Source organism: Aedes aegypti, chromosome 2 (genome assembly GCF_002204515.2).
Source record: "Aedes aegypti strain LVP_AGWG chromosome 2, AaegL5.0 Primary Assembly, whole genome shotgun sequence".
NCBI lineage: Eukaryota > Metazoa > Arthropoda > Insecta > Diptera > Culicidae > Aedes > Aedes aegypti.
The window spans coordinates 317,159,686-317,179,057 of record NC_035108.1 but is presented as its reverse complement, the minus strand read 5'-3'; the positions used below and the strand labels follow the sequence as shown (position 1 = coordinate 317,179,057).

At 42.9% G+C, this 19,372-nt stretch overlaps 2 protein-coding genes across 2 annotated transcripts in view; one reads left to right on the top strand and one right to left on the bottom strand.

Annotated features, from left to right (window-relative positions):
- LOC5578755 (tRNA pseudouridine synthase-like 1) overlaps positions 1-13,519 on the top strand; it is a 29,253-nt gene extending 15,734 nt beyond the window's left edge. Inside the window, exon 5 of the mRNA XM_001657073.2 lies at positions 12,626-13,519. Within this exon, the coding sequence (XP_001657123.1) occupies positions 12,626-12,862 (237 nt within the window). The 3' untranslated portion in view covers positions 12,863-13,519. The remainder of the gene's footprint in view (positions 1-12,625) is intronic.
- Positions 13,342-17,294, bottom strand: LOC5578757 (E3 ubiquitin-protein ligase rnf146). The gene is made up of 3 exons (XM_001657075.2): positions 16,969-17,294; positions 16,799-16,887; positions 13,342-14,619 (listed from the first exon to the last, which is right to left on the bottom strand). The coding sequence occupies exons 1-3, from the start codon at positions 17,114-17,116 to the stop codon at positions 13,810-13,812; spliced, it is 1,047 nt and encodes a 348-aa protein (XP_001657125.1). The 5' UTR covers positions 17,117-17,294; the 3' UTR covers positions 13,342-13,809.
- Between the last annotated feature and the right edge of the window lie 2,078 nt (positions 17,295-19,372).

Below are 19,372 nucleotides of genomic sequence, written 5' to 3'. Positions count from 1 at the left end.
AGACACATGAAATGGCAAACTAGCGTGCCAGGCCTCGTGCATGCGTGCTTGTAAAAACCGCTATCGTTACCACAATCATTTCTGAGTTAACAACCAGATATGTATGTGCTGTTACAATTGATATTTCTGCTGGTGACCTCAATAGTAAATACGGCTTTCGTTTTGTGGTGTATTTACCACATGATGAACCATCACCAAGGGATGATTCAAAACGAGTTGTCGTACACTGCCTATGAAAAGGCCTTCTGCTGATTGTGTGCAGTGATGCTAATACTCATCACATCATCTGGAGCAGCTCATATATCAATTTGAGAAGTTCCAGTCTGATGGAATGCTTAAGTAGTTCAAATATTGGATTACTTATTATATAAAATCGCCCACCCTTCATGGTATCTGCTAGAGAAGAAGTGTTAGACATAATGCTCTCCTCGAACAGAATCAATCCCGAGTTGACAAATTGGCATGTATCAGATGATGAATCATTATCTGATCATCACTACATCTTCTATAACCATATGTAACTGAGCAGACTTTGCATTTTTTTTTTATATTAAGGCACTCCGTGCTCGTGGCCACTACTGTGCCGGACTCAGTTGATCTTGTAGCTTCTTTACCGATACAGATCTATTTTCAACTTATCTATATTTACATCTAGTTTCACTCTCTCCTACTCTTTTACTCTCACACCGAGCAGGTTGTAAGAGAGCTTTGCTGTTAGTGAGGCTAGCTGCCTGCGAAGAGGGTCAGTTTGTCTCAGTCACCATCTGATACTGACGGAGGATGGACGTGCTCCCCAAAGCACGGTCCTCCGTGAGGCGTTTTCTGGTGGCTGGACGGGTTTTTTGTGGAGGGGCTGGGAATCGAACCCATGACCTTCCGCTTATGAAGCGAAAGCGTAACCTCAAGGCTACAGACCCCCCTACTTTGCATTTTTATACTCCAAAATCTGGGAATTGTTTGTGACCAAGCTCCAAGAATTCTCTCCGTCCATTGGAAATTCTTGTGATTTGGATGTTTCCACTTCTGGTGAATTGGAACACAATTGTCCTTGCTCCGAGTGATCTCACAATTGCTTGTCACTTTCCTTATTGTAAATTTTCCACACAACGCCCTTCACGGGAAGAGTGGATGTCTGGCTATTTGTAAAGGAATATGTCAGATAGTCAGTGTTCGAGCCGTTCGCCCCGAATGAATTTTTTGTCAGTGCATCGCCCAGCCGCAGCCTGCTGAGTTGCGTGATGCACGAAAGGACATCGTGTGATGCAACCAGCCGCAGCCGCACGAAACGAGCGCGCAAAAAATGAGCGCGTAAATTTTGAGGATGTTTTCTACCCGCGATTGGAAGACATCTTTGTTCGTCGTGCTTCCAACGTGTTAAGACGTGTAGTCGCAATTAAAGCAAAGTGAATTCTCTTAATATTAAAGTTATGTAAATAGGTGTAAATAGAAGTTTGAACTGTTAAGCAAGTGTTTTCATCCGGTATCGGTTCCCTGGTTAAGTGGTCGTCTCGGAGATTCGTCGGTCCGCCTATGTCGAAGTTTTTTAAGAAATACAGTCCACTCTCGTACATAATTTTGGTCCAGTCGAACCGGATCGCGCGTGGTAAAGTGTCTTTCCGACTGTTCCGGAACCGGATGCAGAACCAGGAACTAGAATAGTGAAGTGCGATTCCGAAAAAGTCGGAAAATTTAAACTATAATGGTGTGAGCAAAATGGCCGCCATTGAAGAAGTGAAGTAGTGGAGCGACACCGCCATTTTGTTGAAGAGAAGTGTGGTGTGTTGTCGCCATTTTGGAAAATGTGCTGATGGTTTAAGCCATCGAAGAAAAGTGGTGTTACGAGCAATTAAGTGCTCAACTCCTGGGGAATACACCCCCGCTAAGCGAAGAAACAAATTGTGAAGCCTTGGTGTTCCGGATTGGCCACTGTGTCCATTAATTAGTGGAATCGGTTGCGTGAGCATAGACTTGGCTGTGTTCCCAACCAACGTCGAGCAGTGGGCTTGGCTTGAAGTGGTGTCCGCGGCATTCCGGAAAATAGCGTTGAGTGAAGTGGGTTGTTTCGAAATCCGTGTTTCGGTTCGGTCACTTGTGCCGAGTAGTGTCCGGTTGCGTGAGCATAGACTTGGCTGTGTTCCCAACCATCGTCGAGCATAGGGCTTGACTTGATGCGGTATCCACGGTGGCATGCCGGAAAATAGTGAATCGAAGCAGCAGCAAATCGGAAAATCCGGAGCTAGTTCTGTACTTGGACAGTCTACTCTGGATTCCTCCACTCCATCAAGTAAGAAGCAGAAGAAGAAGTTCAGGTTGACTGAAAAGTTGGCCACCATGGAGAACATGCAGAGACTCGTCCGCCGTCGTGGCGCAGCCAAAGGTAAGGTTTCTCGTATCCTTAATACTATTCGCCCAAATGAAGAGGAAGTGGTCCAGCTCACGGAGGCTGAGATCAAAGTGTACATGAGGAAGTTGGAAGCTGCCCATAAGGACTACAACGATGCACACGATCAAATCACTAACGTGGTTTCGATTGATGACTACGAGCAGCATGAGCAGCAGTATGAAGAGTTCGATATCCTTCACGATTCCGTTGCAATTTTGTTGGAGGGTCAGCTCAACAGGATTAACGCAGCAGCTGCAGCCAATGCAAACGCGAGGAACCAGCAGGTACCGGTTGTAATCCATCAACCACTTCGCATGCCGGTTCCCACATTTGATGGCCGTTATGAGAGCTGGCCTAAGTTCAAGGCCATGTTCAAGGATCTCGTGGACAAGGGTCCAGATCCGCCGGCTGTTAAGTTGTACCATCTGGACAAGGCCCTAGTTGGTAGCGCAGCAGGTCTCATTGATGCCAAGACTATCAACGAAGGCAATTACGCTCACGCGTGGCAAATTCTGGAAGAGAGATTCGAGAATAAGCGTCATGCTATCGACTCTCACATTCATGGTCTGCTGAACCTCAAACGCATGACGAAGAAGAGTCATTTGGAGCTTCGTAGTCTGGTGGACGAGTGCAACAAGCATGTGGAGGGTCTCAAATTCCTGGAGCGAGACTTCGATGGTGTAGGAGAGGATTTCGTAATCCATCTGTTGGCTGCAGCGTTGCACAACGATGTGCGCCACATGTGGGAGTCAACCATTAAGCACGGTGAGCTTCCCGATTACGACGAGATGCTGGCGTTCTTGAAGGAGCAGACTTTCATCTTGGAGAGGGTCGAAGCCAGCAGTCAGAAATCATCATCAGCACCTATTAAGTCTGTGTCTGCAGCTAACAAGCCGCCGATGCAGAAAGTCTATGCAGCCGTTTCTTCAAGTGAGACGGAAATGAAGTGTGATTTTTGCGGAAAAGCACATGCCAATCATAATTGCGCTGAGTTCAAGGCTCTTCCTGTTCCGCAGAGATTGCTTAAAGTGAGAGAGCGAAACGTATGTTTCAATTGTTTGAAAAGAGGTCATCGTGGAGTCGACTGTTCTTCGGACAAATCCTGTCTGAAGTGCAAACGTCGGCATCATAGTCTCCTTCACGCCGAAGAGAAGCCCAAGCAAGTTCCAGAACCATCAAGCCAGCCCCTCCCAAAGCCGGCTGTAGAGCAAGAACCAACATCATCGACTTCGACGACAGCCACATGTTCCAGTCTGGCTCCCCGCTCGCAGCAAGTGGTGCTGCTTACAGCCGTAGTGGACGTCATGAACAAAAACTACCAGCCACATCCATGCAGAATATTGTTGGACAGTGGTTCTCAAGTGAATTTGATTTCACGAGCGATGGCAAACATGTTGGGCTTGAAGTTGAACTCCTCGAACGTCACGATGTTCGGGGTGAATAGCACACAGACTCGATCGTCTAATTGTGGTGTCGTACATCTTTCGTCGAGGTACAAGGATTTCCACGCCAAGGTCAAGTGTTTGGTAACTGATAAGGTGACATCAGATCTTCCTTCATCGGTTATCAATATCAGCGCATTGGACCTTCCCGCTGGCGTGCAGCTAGCCGATCCGAAGTTTTTCCAACCGAGTAAAGTGGACATGCTCCTGGGCAATGAATGGTTCATGAAGTTGATGATGCCCGGAGAAATTACGTTGGCTGATAATCTTCCCGTTTTGCGTGAAACCCAATTTGGTTGGGTTATTGGTAGAGTGTTTGAAGAAGGTGCGTTAGCTGATGAAGCAGTTTACTCGCACACAGTCACGATGGACGAATTAAGCCAGTCCATTGAACGTTTTTGGGAAGTAGAAGATGTAGTTGGTGCCGACAAGCATGGTAGTGAAGAGGAGGAGTGTGAAGAGCACTTCAATGCGACTCATCGTAGAGATGCTTCCGGTCGGTACATCATCGAGCTGCCTTTGAAGGAGTCCGTTAGCGAGTTAGGTGATTCCCGACCACTCGCATTGCGAAGGTTCCATGCGCTGGAGCGTAAGCTTTCGCAGCATCCAGATTTGAAGAAGCAGTATCAGGACTTCATGGACGAGTATGAGAGTCTTGGTCACTGTAAGGAAGTGGACATAAGTAAGGATCCAGCAGGTATCATCAAGTGGTACTTACCTCATCATGCAGTGCTGCGGCCATCGAATACCACTACTAAGTGCCGTGTGGTGTTTGATGCCTCTGCGAAGGTATCTGGCCGGTCGCTCAACGACGTTATGAAGATTGGAGCCAACATACAAAGCGATTTGCAGTCCATCTGTCTTCGGTTTCGCCTTCCATTACATGTGATGGCTACTGACGTGGCCAAGATGTACAGGCAGGTTCTGGTTAATCAGCGACATACGCCGTTATCTCGAGTGTTTTGGAGAAAGAGTTCATCTGATTCGCTACGTGTCCTAGAGCTGACAACGGTCACCTACGGCACAGCTTCCGCCCCGTTTTTGGCAACGCGGGCACTCTTGCAGTTGGCTCTCGATGAAGGCTCCAAATATCCTGTTGCTGCAGACATTGTGAAGAATAGCTTCTATGTGGACAACGCTTTGTTCGGGTTCGATGATTTGAACGAAGCGAAAGAGGCTCAAGTGCAGTTGATCCAACTACTCAAGGCTGGTGGATTTCATTTGCACAAGTGGGCTTCCAACAATCCTGTGTTGATGGAGCGGATTCCGGAAGGCGATCGGGACGAGCTTGTCAGCATCGATGAAAGTGGTTCAAGTGAAGTAATTAAAACGTTGGGACTAATGTGGAACCCAAAAATGGACGCTTTGCAGTTTGTATCCCTTCCAACAATGAGTGAAAATAGAGCAACCAAGCGGCAAGTGCTGTCGCTGATATCGAGAATGTTCGACCCATTGGGTCTTGTGGCGCCGGTTATCGTTATCGGCAAACTTTTAATGAAGAGTATCTGGAAAGAAGAGTTGGAATGGGATGAAGAGCTTACTGGTAATCTGAAGAAGAGGTGTGATGAATTCCTGAGTGCATTAAGAAGTGTTACCAATCTTCGAATCCCTCGTCACGTGGTTGTTACTGGGGCCGTTGCATTTGAGTTGCACGGTTTTGGTGACGGCTGCATGGTGCTTTTGCTGCATAGATTGGTGAAGAAAGTGTTGGCAGCATTAGCGCTGCCCTTTCAAGACATTTCGTTGTGGTCGGACAATCAAGTGGTGCTAGCATGGCTATCGAAGAACCCGGAGCGTTTAGAAGTGTTCGTGCGAAACCGGGTTTGTGAGATTAACTCTACCGGACATCAGTTCAAGTGGAAGTATGTGAATACACTGGAAAATCCAGCCGACGTAGTGTCACGTGGTCAGTCTGCCGAAGTTCTAGGCAAGAACGATCTTTGGTGGAACGGACCATTGTTCTTGCGTAGTGAAGAGTATCAAGTGGTGGCACCAGAACCACTGTCTGATGAAGATGTTCCGGAGTTGCGGCAGGTCGCTGCAACATCTGCGGTGGTAACTTTGGAGAGGTTGCCAGTATTCACCAAGTACGAGTCCTTCAGGAAGCTGCAACGAGTTCTGGCATACGTTTTGCGTTTTTGCCGGAATGCAAAGGAAAAGGTGGCCATGAAGCGAATCGTCGCGCGGTTTCCAACCGTGTTTGAAATGCGCCACTCGTTGAAAGCCATCATCAGGGTGGTTCAGTTGCAACATTTTGGTAAGGAGGTAGCCATGCTCGAGTCCGGTGAGTACTGCAAAAGATTTTCTTCGTTAAATCCCTTTTTGGACGATGGAATGATTCGCGTCGGCGGACGACTGCGACATTCAAGTTTGCCATACGGCGTTAAGCATCAGTGGGTCTTACCTAAGAATGATGACATCGTTCAGCGGTTGATTCAAGCGATACATCGTGAGAACCTACATATTGGACCGTCGGCGCTGCTGGCCCAGCTTCGTCGGCAATTTTGGATCCTGGGAGCCCGTTCTGCTGTACGCAAGGTAACACGAAACTGCGTGCGGTGTTTCAGGCTCAAACCCCCGTGCGCCAGCCAATTCATGGGAGATCTTCCCGTCGCAAGGTGCGACAAGGCTCCCGCTTTTGTGAAGGTTGGTGTTGACTTTGCGGGCCCCATACTTATCAAGCAGACTGGAAGGAAGGTGGCCCCCGTTAAAGGATACGTGAGCGTGTTCGTCTGTATGGTGACCAAGGCCATTCATCTGGAGGTGGTAGAAGATCTATCGGCCGATGCGTTTATTGCTGCTCTGCAGCGATTCGTTTCTCGTCGTGGTGTGCCAGAACAGATATTTTCCGACAATGGGACAAATTTTGTCGGTGCACGCAACGAATTGAACGAGCTGTACCGTCTCTTCAAGGGACAAGTAACCGAGCTCAAGATCAATGAGTTCTGCCAACCCCGGCAGATCGAATGGAAGATGATTCCCCCAAATGCGCCACACATGGGCGGAATCTGGGAGGCAGGAGTAAAGAGCGTCAAGACCATTCTCAAGAAGAAATGCCAATCAAGCCTCCTAACGATGTCCGAGTTTTCGACTTTGCTCTGCCAGATCGAAGCTCAACTCAACTCTCGGCCTTTATACGCTCCCTCTGAAGACCCTTCGGAGCTCGAGCCGTTAACCCCAGGTCATTTCATTATTGATCGTCCACTGACTGCCATTCCGGAGCCTAGCTATGATGGAATCCCAGCTAACCGGCTCTCCAGATGGCAATACGTCCAGCGCCTGCGTCAAGAGTTCTGGAAGCGCTGGTCCGAAGAATACCTGTTGGAGTTGCAGGTACGACAGAAGTGGAGCAAGAAGAAGGAGAACATTCTACCTGGAACAGTGGTGGTAATCAAGGATGACAACTTACCGCCTCAGCAATGGAAGTTGGGGAAGGTCGAGTCAACCTACACAGGATCAGATGGACTGGTCCGCGTGGTAGATGTGCGTACCAAGTCAGGAGTGCTCAAGCGTCCAATCCATAAGCTGGCTCCTCTACCTATATTGGACAATCAGGCTGTCAACGAGAACAAGGTTCCCGCGGGGGAGGATGTTCGAGCCGTTCGCCCCGAATGAATTTTTTGTCAGTGCATCGCCCAGCCGCAGCCTGCTGAGTTGCGTGATGCACGAAAGGACATCGTGTGATGCAACCAGCCGCAGCCGCACGAAACGAGCGCGCAAAAAATGAGCGCGTAAATTTTGAGGATGTTTTCTACCCGCGATTGGAAGACATCTTTGTTCGTCGTGCTTCCAACGTGTTAAGACGTGTAGTCGCAATTAAAGCAAAGTGAATTCTCTTAATATTAAAGTTATGTAAATAGGTGTAAATAGAAGTTTGAACTGTTAAGCAAGTGTTTTCATCCGGTATCGGTTCCCTGGTTAAGTGGTCGTCTCGGAGATTCGTCGGTCCGCCTATGTCGAAGTTTTTTAAGAAATACAGTCCACTCTCGTACAGTCAGGCTGCTTTAAAAGTACTTGCTTCGGCCAACTCAGGGTCTAAGCTTATTATCGCATGTCGAATACAATTTGAGGAACTGAATTCAGTGAACTCTGGAAACCTTGTATGGGTCCTGGCTATTCTTTCAATGCTGGGAATAATTTAGCTCGCAATGGAGCATCGCATGACTTCACTAGCCCTCAGGCAGCTATTCCAATTTCAAAGTGCTGGGTGAAGGTTCAGAAATTCTTGGGTGGCAGCTCAGCACAAGCAATGTAGGAATAATTTTGAGTCCTGTCGTCAAACAAAATTGAACATCCCCAAAGGTGGCTAAGTATTTAACAAATCTGTCAAAGCAGAATTGCAGTCTCTTGGTTACAAACTTGACTGGCCACTGCCGACTCAACTATCACATGGCAAATATTCAGCTTGCTTATACATTGTGATTCCGATAATGGAACTTCTTATCATCTGATATGTAACTGTCCAGTTTTTGCATAATTTCGATTCCAATTACTTGGTAAACACTGATTAATTGAAATTGATTTCAAAAACCTGAATCTTCAGGACCTTCTTTTATTCTCAACCCGCTGTGATAATGAGTTATAGGCTCTCTTTACACTTCTCTTTTTTTTATTTTCGACTTTTGCAGTCAGCTATTTTTACTGTTAGGGGAAAGGTATTCAATATCGGCAGATAGAGATATGTTTGCCAAATTAAGTGTAATTGTGGTAACATTGTGCTAAAAGATTATGTAGCCGGCGGGACTTGAACCCACAATTTCCATTCTGTACACGGACGCATTACCAATTATACTACAGCTACGCTACGGTAAACTGAAGTATTTGGCTAATGACCTTTGTAGCATCCCCAAGCCCCACAATCTTGCTAGTCCAATATACCACACTTATCCCTCACCATATCTCTATCTGCCGGCATTGAATACAGTCGGTGTGAGAAAACGCAACACTATTGTATTGTACCTACATCCCCATATGATCGCACGGGTTGTCGATTCGGCTGAGGAATCGTAGTAGCGTAGCTGTAGTATAATTGGTAATGCGTCCGTGTACAGAATGGAAATTGTGGGTTCAAGTCCCGCCGGCTACATGCTCTCTTTACAATCATGCGTTTTGCAGTGCCCTTTTCAGGGCGCTGTTTGAACCCATTGTGGTATGGAACTATATGCTCTCATTTCGCTAATGCGATTATCCCTCTTCAAGGGACCCCACTCCTATTTCTTCCCATTTTTCCCCTCCCATCGGATAGATGATGAATTAGGCTCAAATATGGCAATGGCACAAATCTCCCACACGGCGGGGAAAGTGCCTCTGAAGCCGGCCTTCTGAAAGCTGATGTATCCATAGAAGAATCTTTTGGATGAAACTCTGGAGAAATCACTAGAGAAATATCTTGAGTTTTGCTTGAAGAGATTGTCCTAGTGTAGCTCCGGGAACCTTTCCTAGAGAATACCTTGAAGATATCTCTGCAATAATCTTTGTAGAGATTTTCCTAGAGAAATCCTTGGAGAAGCATCTGAAAAAAAAATTAGGACTCCCAGGAGAAATCGCTTGAAAAAATCACTGGAGAAATCTCCGTAAAAAATCCGGAGTATGCCTGCAAGACGTCCTGAAATAAATCCTTGATGAATCCTTGGAGAAATTCCTGAAGGAATCCCAGTAAAGATTTTACTAGAGGAATCTGTGGTGGAATCACTGGAGACATTCCTGCATAAACTGCCCATAACTGCATAACAGTCACATTCGACATTTTTGACAAATTGGAGTTAATACCATGGATAGTCATCAAATGATAAAAACTTTCGATCAACTTAATAAAATCTGTGAGTTTGTTCTAGAAAATTCGAAAAAAATACCAAGTTGTTTTGTCACATTGGTAATTATAACCGCAAAACAGTCACATTGAGATTATAAACGAGCCTCGTAATGTAATAGCAATGAAATATCTATCAGAATCATTTTCTGACTATTCACCTAGTATGCGATATAAGTTGTACAAAATATCAGCTTCAAATAAGCATTTTTGAATTCCTGGTTTTTTTTTCAAATGTTAGTTTCCTCCCGTACTGCCATGAAATGCACACTTGGTACCTATTCAATTTACTCAATGCCTACTTTTGTCGAATGTTACAAATATGCAGTTATGGGCAGTAAACTTCTTACGGAATCTCTAGATAAAGGAATCCCTGTGGCAATATTCCTGCAATAAGTCTTGGAGGAATCACAGAAAGCACTCCTGAAGGTATTCCTGGAGCCCTAGGGTGATCAAAGTATTTTGGACAGAGCGTTACGCGTATATAATTTGGCCATTTACGGCAAAATCAAATGAAAGTGGCCAAATTATATACGCGTAGCTCTCTGTCCAAAATACATAAAACACCCTCTCAGAACTGGTCTTCTGAAAAGTGAACAACTTTGCCGAAGAAACTAACCACCAGAAACTTACCGTTTTTTAATTAAACGGAAAATTCTCTCGGTTACTTACTCTTCACTTTGACCAACTCCTCGGAAAATGACTGAAATTTCGTGTGCTCAGTATACACAAAACTTAGGTTATTTGTACTGCCCATACTCGCAATACAGTCCCATTAGGAAAATCATCATGTCGAGAAAAACGCTTCTAAACATAATACAAAACGTTTTCGTTTCACCGTTGCTGACAGTAGTAAATTGTGGTGGGATTACTCAACACATTATCATTGTAGTATTATAAAACCTTCAAGAACTACAATATAGTTAAAGTGGTTGTTTTACATATCTTAATCTATGATTCAATCCAATGGGACTCGTTATCCGAGTATTTTTCTTGCCAAACACAAATATACCCGCATACCAGTCCCATTACGGGGGACTGGCTTACTATGTTTTTACGCAACTTGACATAATCGTTTTCAAGTTTACAGTAGATCTCACGCTAAATCCCAAGGAATGTTTGTAACTGCAACTGTTAGTACTAGTAAATGTGGATTAAAAATGTCCTTCAAAGTTATTGTACTATTCGGTGGCAACAGTGATCATGTTGAAGACTCTCCTGGATTTTATTTAACTGCAGAACATGTTCCGGTCGGCCAATCTAGAAAGTTGATTGAATCCACCACAGGGATGTTGGTTTCAAGCAATGCAACAATAGTAGTTTACGGAACAAGTTGCAGAAAGATGATTTTTACAGCACGAGTTGCAAATTTATCATACGAGGCTTGCCGAGTAGGATAATTACGACGAGTGCTGTAAAAATCGAGTTCTGCGACGAGTTACGTACAACATTTTTTGCAATTTCGTAAAAGACCACTTGAGGGTATCAGAAATCATATCGGATTACAATTTCTGAAAAAATATTGTGTAATGATTAATTACGTAACGCAAAACAGTTGCGTAACGAGAAAGCGTTGCATAATGAGAAAGCGTTGCGTAATGAATCATTACAGCACTGGTTTCAGTTGCGTAATGACTATTCCCGCACGGCATACTTCAGTGCAGGAAAGTAGGCCGTTTCATGACAGATTGGCGTGAGGAAAAACAGCCTATTACGATAAGAAATTGCAAAAAGCAATTTTCGGTCAGCATGAAGACGGCAAAGCTATTGAAGGTTCCTTAGATATATGTGGATTGTCCTACTGTATGCCATGAACCACTTCTTCTTGGTTTTAGAAGTCATATGTACCTACTTAAGGTGACTGTGGAAACTCTGGCTGGCCGAAAAAAAATCAACCCAATTTCCTGCCATAACAAATTAAGCCTACCGGAGAGTCCGGTGATCATTGGCCGGAGTACAATAGTAGAGAGAGCAGCAGCATTGACTTAAAGGGAAGCTATTTTGACTATTTTTGGTTTAGAAGCTCGCAAGCACACATTTCGAGTTGCGGTTCAAGAACATCGCAGCAGAAATCATTCTGGGAAAATTTTAATATCACGTAAGAATAGATACTTTACATGAATAAACATGATTTGAGAAATTGAAATTTGTATTATTTCTCCTTTTAATAAAAAAATACGATGCAAGATTACAAAACTTATAACAGGGCCAGGTTTGCTTCAACTTCTTTGTAATTCACTAATGGGACTATTATGCGGGTACTTTCAATATGGGACGCACATGATTTGGTATTGTTTTCGCATTTTGTCCATACAAAAATGTAATTTTAAGCATGATTTCATAAAGTACACTAAAAATAAACACCATTCATGAAGTTAACTAAAAAATGGTTAAAATCCATATGGGACTGTTATGCGAGTATGGGCAGTGTAGTTCGTCATCAAAATTTCAGCAAATTCGGACTAGCAGAAGCTGAGATGCAGATCGCCAAACTTGCGCATTTTGTATGGAAAAACAGCATTTGATTACTAACTTTTGTCACTGACTGTATGTACCTACGTTATTGTTAGGCTTATTAAATTTTATAAGGAAGATCATTGAAAAGACAGCATTTCTCATAAATTTACTTAAGTTTCAGATATGTTCGCTTATGAATTGTCAAAAATATACTGTAATACATCTGAACTACACGATAAAATTTCTCAATAAGTATATAGAGCATTGAAATGTAGTTCTAAGTGTTGTATGTGTGAATTTTATTAGGTGTACTAATAAGAAATTAGTTCAATTTTAGACCTAAATTCAATATTTTTTGTATAATTCCAAACATTAAAATAAAATGTAAAATAGTTTATTACTGTGGAACAGCAATGATCTTCATTATTGATAAAGTTATTTCAATTTTATTTGGTTGTTTGTACCAGCTTCATGTGAAAACAGTGCCCTGTACGAATATGACACTGAGGTATACCTTTTTTATATTTGTTTCAGGTCCGTCGTATGGTAGGGGCCTGGATCGGTGCCGCAGAGAATCGCCTTAGCGAACGTGACATCTACCGTATGCTAACGGTGCCATCCCAGCGCTCGTGGTGTGATCAAGCGGTCGTAGCTCCAGCATACGGATTGTTCTTGTGCCGAGTGGAGTACGATCCTTCTGATTTGGAATTTCCCAAAGATGAGCTTCCTGGAGCAGCTGAAGAAAAGCAAGCAGTCATTGCAGCCAACTGAAACCACCGTCACTTACATGGATGGCAGCCGGAAGATCTTCCGAGGCGAAATGGAACGAAATGCTCCAGGTCGCTTGGGATTTATAGTGGATACCAGCCCTGATCAGGTACCGGCGTGCATTTTAAGCAATCTACTCTATCTGGGTTCTCAAGACTGTGTACGCAAAGAGGTACTGGAGAAATACGGTATCACGCACGTACTTAGCGTAGGCATCGAGACTCCACCCTTCGAAAAGTGTGATCATAGTGTTAAGGCGATCTTTGTTGAATGTCTAGATTTACCAGACACTGAGCTTCCAGCCGTTCTGAAGCATACGAATGAATTTATTGAACGTTGCCGACTAGATGGGGGCAAAGTTTTGGTCCACTGCAATGCCGGAGTGTCACGTTCTACATCAGTCGTGATCGGATATCTGATGAACCATCAGAATTTTACGTTCCTTCAAGCTCTTGGACTAGTCAAGAATAAAAGACCATGCGTACAACCAAATGTTGGCTTTATTAATCAGTTAAAAAAGTTGCAGTAACAAAAATATTCAGCGATTCAGATTATTACGGTGTAGAAAAGTATTCATACTTATGTAGATAGCTATTCAATTGAATAATTACTTGAGAGCAAAGTTTTTCGCGTATATATCGTACTTCTTATAAACTAAAAGATCGAATACAAACAATTAATTCATAGTTGAAAGAAAAATCATTTCGTAATGTAGTGATGTGTTTTCCGTTTAGGATGCAGCAACACTATCCCGCAGCACTTTGAGAAACAATTGCACATATCGAAAACAATTGAATGAAATTCGATTCATGGGTCAATTCGCCACGACTGATTCGTATGATAAGACAATTAAAATAAAATTAATCAAAAACTGAAGGATAGTCGTGCCTAAAATGCCTACGATTTTTACGCAGCTACCAAGTCTACTAAATGAACATCTCTCTTTAAGTCTACAGGATAATATGATCGTTATCCTCGTTATCATCATCACTGTCACTCAATGCGAGGAGATCGGTCACAACACGCCGTCTGATCGTAATCGGTTCTCCTACCCTTTCGTTTGACCGTTGCTGTTCGCGCAGCGTTAGTGAATTTAAATTGTTGATCGCCTCAGTCAATTCCACCTCGCCGCCTCCGCTAGCCGAGCTCCCTGGAATCGGATCCTCTTCGCCAAACGAATTGTTTGCACTATTATTAGTATCACTGCTGAAGCTTCCATCCAGATTGATGCGACGCACTTCCTCCTCCAGTTCTTCTTCTTCTGCCTCTTCGACCACGATGTTTCGGTGCATCTGAAGCAGGTTCGTTTCCGCTTGCAAGTCATCCGAGTTCAACGATCCATCCGAGTTGGAACTGGGAGCTGCCCCAGCAGTTAAATCATTCGTCTCCAGTCTCAAACCGGCTACACCCTTCTTAGGAATCGTAGCCAAATCCCGCTTTACTCGCCGAATCCTGGACGGATCATTCTGCCGTATCTGGCATTTATGTTCAAAATCCACAATGTACAGAAATCCAGCAACTAAAATTTTGCAAAACCGTTCTTTTTTCTGATAGGATTCCTCTAGTTCCTGGCTGGTGCGTTCGTCGTATTGCCACCAACCGTTGCGGCCTTCATAGTACCACTGGTGTTCGGCACCATCATTAGCTTTGGCGGCCTTCTCGACCTCTCGCAGCCCGTTGACCAACTGTGGATGCTCTAGATAGCTAGGCGGGATATCACGACGACACATAGCACAGCGACGGTTCTTAAATGCAACGCCCTGGGGATAGAAGAAAATATGTGTGAAACAATACATTCCTACATACAATTACCAAGAAAAGACATCCAAGTCATAATTTAAAAAAAAAATGTCCAGACCATTTAACGGTCGATTTGAACGGCAACCCAAGTAGGGGGATTAGGGGCATAATGAACATACGGGGCGAAATGGACACCCTCTCAATATATGATAATACGCATATTTCATCAAAAGTTCATTCACTGCATGAAATCTGTAATGCATTTGAAATGTTTGACGGTATAAAAGTTTATTTTTTGCTTCAATTGTTCTTCAAAATTTGACTTAAAAATTTTCTCAGTTTCAAATTGGCATATAAGCAAGACCGTGGAAGAATCTATTTTTTGAGCAAAGTAACGAATCCAGAAAGGTTCTTTTTAGCTATTATGATTAAGAGAGAGCCTTTTTGTATATCAGAATGATTGGCAGTCATTGAATATATTGGAATAACTAAATTTCATGCAGGTGTTCATTTCGCCCCGATACCTTTTTACCAGCCTTGTTTTCGACCCAATTTTCTATCTCGCTTTTCTGACATACAGTGCTGTTCTGAATAATAGCAGCGCATGTCGATTTGCATACAAAATGCTCAACTTTGGCATGCTGTAGTTTTGTTCCCTTTCAAGCAATCGAGTTGAAATTTTCTCCACAGAACTACAAATATGCCCAATTTTGTAAACACAAAATTTTAAAATTTTCTAAGTCCCTGCCGGGAAGTGAGATACTAGGTGAAATTGTTCGAAAAAATAGCAGTTTTAAAAATTTGAATTTCGGCTTGACATTATAGTTTTAAATTGTATATCACTTACCATTGGAACAATCTCCTCCTACTTATCAAACCTACATCTAAACCGAAAATGTTTAAAATATTTGTAGAAGAAAAATTTTAAAATGAAAAACTACTATTTTTTCGAAAAATTTCACCTAGTGTCTTACTTTTCGGCAGGGACTCAGAAAAAAACTGAAATTTTGTAGTTACAAAATTGATCATATTTGTAGTTCTGTGGAGAAAATTTCAGCTCGATTGCTTGAAAGGGAACAAAACTACAGCATGTCAAAGTTGAGCATTTTGTATGAAAATCGACATGCGCTGCTATTATTCAGAACAGCACTGTATGATATGATTATTATCACTATGAATGAATGTGGCACGTCGTACTAACATCAAACTTGAAAACTAGCCGGGGGTAAATTAAAAACATTGCCATTGAATGGTCTTAAAACGAACATTTGCTTAACGTGTCCATTATGCCCCTAATTCCCCTAGCAACATTGTGGTGGCACTGGTATCGCTCAAGGTGATTATAAAACGAAGCCAAACTTCGAATTTTTAAGTTCGCAGATCTAGAGTACCTGACAACCATTCGGGTTGAAAATTTCATCAATTGATTATACATATGATGTTGGAGATCAATAGAAATTTTCAGCTCAGAGTGCTGTCTGGTTCTCTAGACTTCTTGAAAATTCGAAGCTTGGCTTCGTTCTATAATCATCTTAATGTTCATGAATCATAAAGAGGTGAATAGTAATGTCAACGAATTTTAGTTTGCATCCTTATACAGCATTTGTTAAGATTTGGTCTAGCGTGAATGTCTGTCCTCTGTGCTATAACTAGATTGAAGATAAAGATTTTTATATCTTATAAATTATAAGAGAATTGACAAGGATTTTTGAAGAAATTTATTTATTTCCAATTTTGTTATTTATCCTGATAATTTTTTATGGTCAAACCATAGCTCTGCAATAAAGAAGGCTGTATCCTAAAATCGACATTTCTTTAAAATTTTGTTTATTTTTTGCATGAGCGGTTATTGGAACACACAAAATACCTAGTGATCATATAATCGCTCACATAGCGGCAGGGTAGGCCTGTTTTATGGTGCCGAAAGATAGAGTTTCAACCCTATAGTTATGTTTAGTACCGAATCGATGTTTGTTCCAACTGTTACGTCTTTTTGTCAGTGCAATTAGATAAATTATTATCAAACAGTTTTTTTTCCTTTGCGTGTGTCACTGGTGTGACAGGCTAAGGCCAGGGTTAGCCCATCTCGCCTCAAACAGATTTTCATTGCATTGATGCACTTTCTACTACCCCCTAACACCATCGTGACAATAATTGGAAGAATAAATAGAAATTTAATTATATGCTAATTAAACTCACCTTGACGCATAGGAAGCAGAAGACATGGCCACAAGGCAACCTTGCGGGATGAATGCACGTTTGAAGGCAGACGGGACATTCCATTTTCACTACGTATGAAGGAGAAAATCGCCAAATTAGCAAACAACGAAAAATCCATCCGGGAAAACCCTAAACATTTTCCAACTTACCAATTTCGGGGTCGGATTTCTCGCCCGTCTCCTCTGCTGGGGAATGATGTTTGTGTTCGTCGCCATCATCTGGGGAAGTTTGGGGTTCCAGCTCTGCGGATGACGAGGAAGCGATTGAGGCACCACTATTTTCCAGCGACTCCGCCATTATCGGACGCACCGTGCACTGTTTGTGTCTGGGGATGCAGGAGATGAATGGCTTGGTTCTGCAGCCGGAAAAAAGAAAACTGACGAGGAAAAATGCGCAGCTTTTCCCAACAAACAAAAACAGATTATGTACGCGATGGGGATGGATTGCGTTTTGTGGGTGGGGGAAGGAAAAGTTGAAATGTCAACAAAATGCACACTGAAAGAAAACGTTTTCTTTATTTTCTGTTGTAGAAAAATAGTAACAGTTGTAACGCCAGGAAATTTAACAAATCTCGCGTAACTTTTCAAAACGTCCTAAGTAACAAATGTAAACAAATCGAGATTATCATTGCAAATCATTTGCGTTGCACCACTTAGCAGCACACTAGAACACTCGTTCTGATATACTAACAACAAATTAATCTATTCAAAGCTTAACAAAATGACCAATGTTCAAAACTGCATCGCTTTCAATCAATTGTTACATTGGACCTTTGATCAGAGAACCAACCACATGTCCTATGTAACATTTATGAATAAACACGATTCTAATGTTACATTGGACATTCCTAAATAAAGCTTTGGAATGGAGTTTAAAAGGTAGAATGATTTGTAGAAGCGTGTCTGAGACACAACATAGATGCATAGAATGCCATAATAACTGCTTCTCAATCATTTCAGTCGATATTTTCAGAGTCGCACTGCCTCGCAAAATTGAAAACGCTCAAGTGACAAAAAGAGAATGAGTTACACAAAACTGTATTTTGGTCTTTTTGCCAAACCGTGTTTTACCGTTTCGCTGGATTGGATCAGCTGCAACATCTCTTTTCATATTACATATTAGCGCATTGCGTGCATATAGGGGAATGATATTGAGCACAAGATTAAGCATCATGATGTCATTGTATCAATCTGATTCAGATGCATGGTCGATCAAGCATATAAATATGCTTCCCGGCAGCAACACGAGCAACGTACATGCGCGACTTGCTCACACATATTTGCAGAGCGATCAATCACCGAAGAGAGGAGAAGCTGTATGTATTTGTTAGACGTGGGCTCCTTTCTCGAGTTCCTACAACAAGATGGACGGCGTCGTCATCGTCATCATTCCCCACTGCAATTTCTTGTTTCAACCGACGGCTGGTGCTGATTGCAACACAGCCGTCACCACCACCACGTCATGCAGTGGGAAACTCTCACATGATCATGTGGGCGAAACCGCCATAAAAACAGGGGGAAAATTGAGGCAGAATCAGTGAGAGAGCAAAATGTCCTACATACAGCTCAACGTTTCCCTTCCTTCTGTTGTTACATAGGACACATAGACGGAGGGGAAGAAATGACGTCGTGGGATTGAATAAATCAAAACAAAGCACAGCTGGTGTCTCCGATTAGCACACCGCAACAAAATGTCGATTATCAGCGTATTGAGTGCATGTAGGGAAATGATATTCAGCATCATGATCTTATTGTATCAATCCGATTCAGATCCATGGTCGATGAAGCATATACATATGCTTCACGGCAGCAACACGAGCAACGTGCATGCGCGACTTGCGCACATATATTTGCAGAGCAATCATTCACCGAAGAGCGGAGAAGCTGTATGTATTTGTTTGGCATTGGTTTCCTACAACACAATCGACGGCGCCGTCATCGTCATCATTTCCTACCGCTATTTCTTGTTTGCGCCGACGGCTGGTGCCGAATGCAACACAGTCGTCACCACCCGTCGTGCAGTGGGTAACTCACACACGAACAAGTGTGGGCGAAACCAGCATTGAAACGGGGGGAATATTGAGAGAGAAACAGCGAGAAAGCAAAAAGTCCCAAATACAGCTCAACGTTTCCCCTCGTTCTGTTGTTACATAGGACCCATAGACGGGGGGAAAAAGTGACGGCGTGGCATTGAATGAATCAAATTGTTGTTGTTCGTGAGAGACTTTAACCCGAAGGTCATTCGTCCCTTCTTCAAATGAATAAAAACAAAGCACAGCTGGTGCCTGCGATTATCACACCGCAACAAAATGAGTAGTTCCACTTGAATGTTGAAGCAGTTCAACGCACGTGGATACAAAATGAAATAAAACATGATTATTGTGTGCTCAAATCAAAATATCCGATGTTACTATAACTGAAACAAAATGTCCGAAATGAATGTCCAATGTAACAATTGTTGAAACAGAACGACCTATGTGATTTATCTTATGTACATATTTTTGGTCAAAACGTCCTATCTGATGTTTTTTATAGATTTCAGTGTAATTTCCAA

What these genes read in the sequence shown, in the direction of transcription:
- LOC5578757 (XM_001657075.2), bottom strand. Translation starts at nt 17,116, where the DNA reads ATGGCGGAGTCGCTGGAAAATAGTGGTGCCTCAATCGCTTCCTCGTCA. An exon ending in GAAATCCGACCCCGAAATTG is followed by an intron (nt 16,888 to 16,968) that starts GTAAGTTGGAAA and finishes CTTCATACGTAG; the next exon opens with TGAAAATGGAATGTCCCGTC. An exon ending in TCTGCTTCCTATGCGTCAAG is followed by an intron (nt 14,620 to 16,798) that starts GTGAGTTTAATT and finishes TTCTATCCCCAG; the next exon opens with GGCGTTGCATTTAAGAACCG.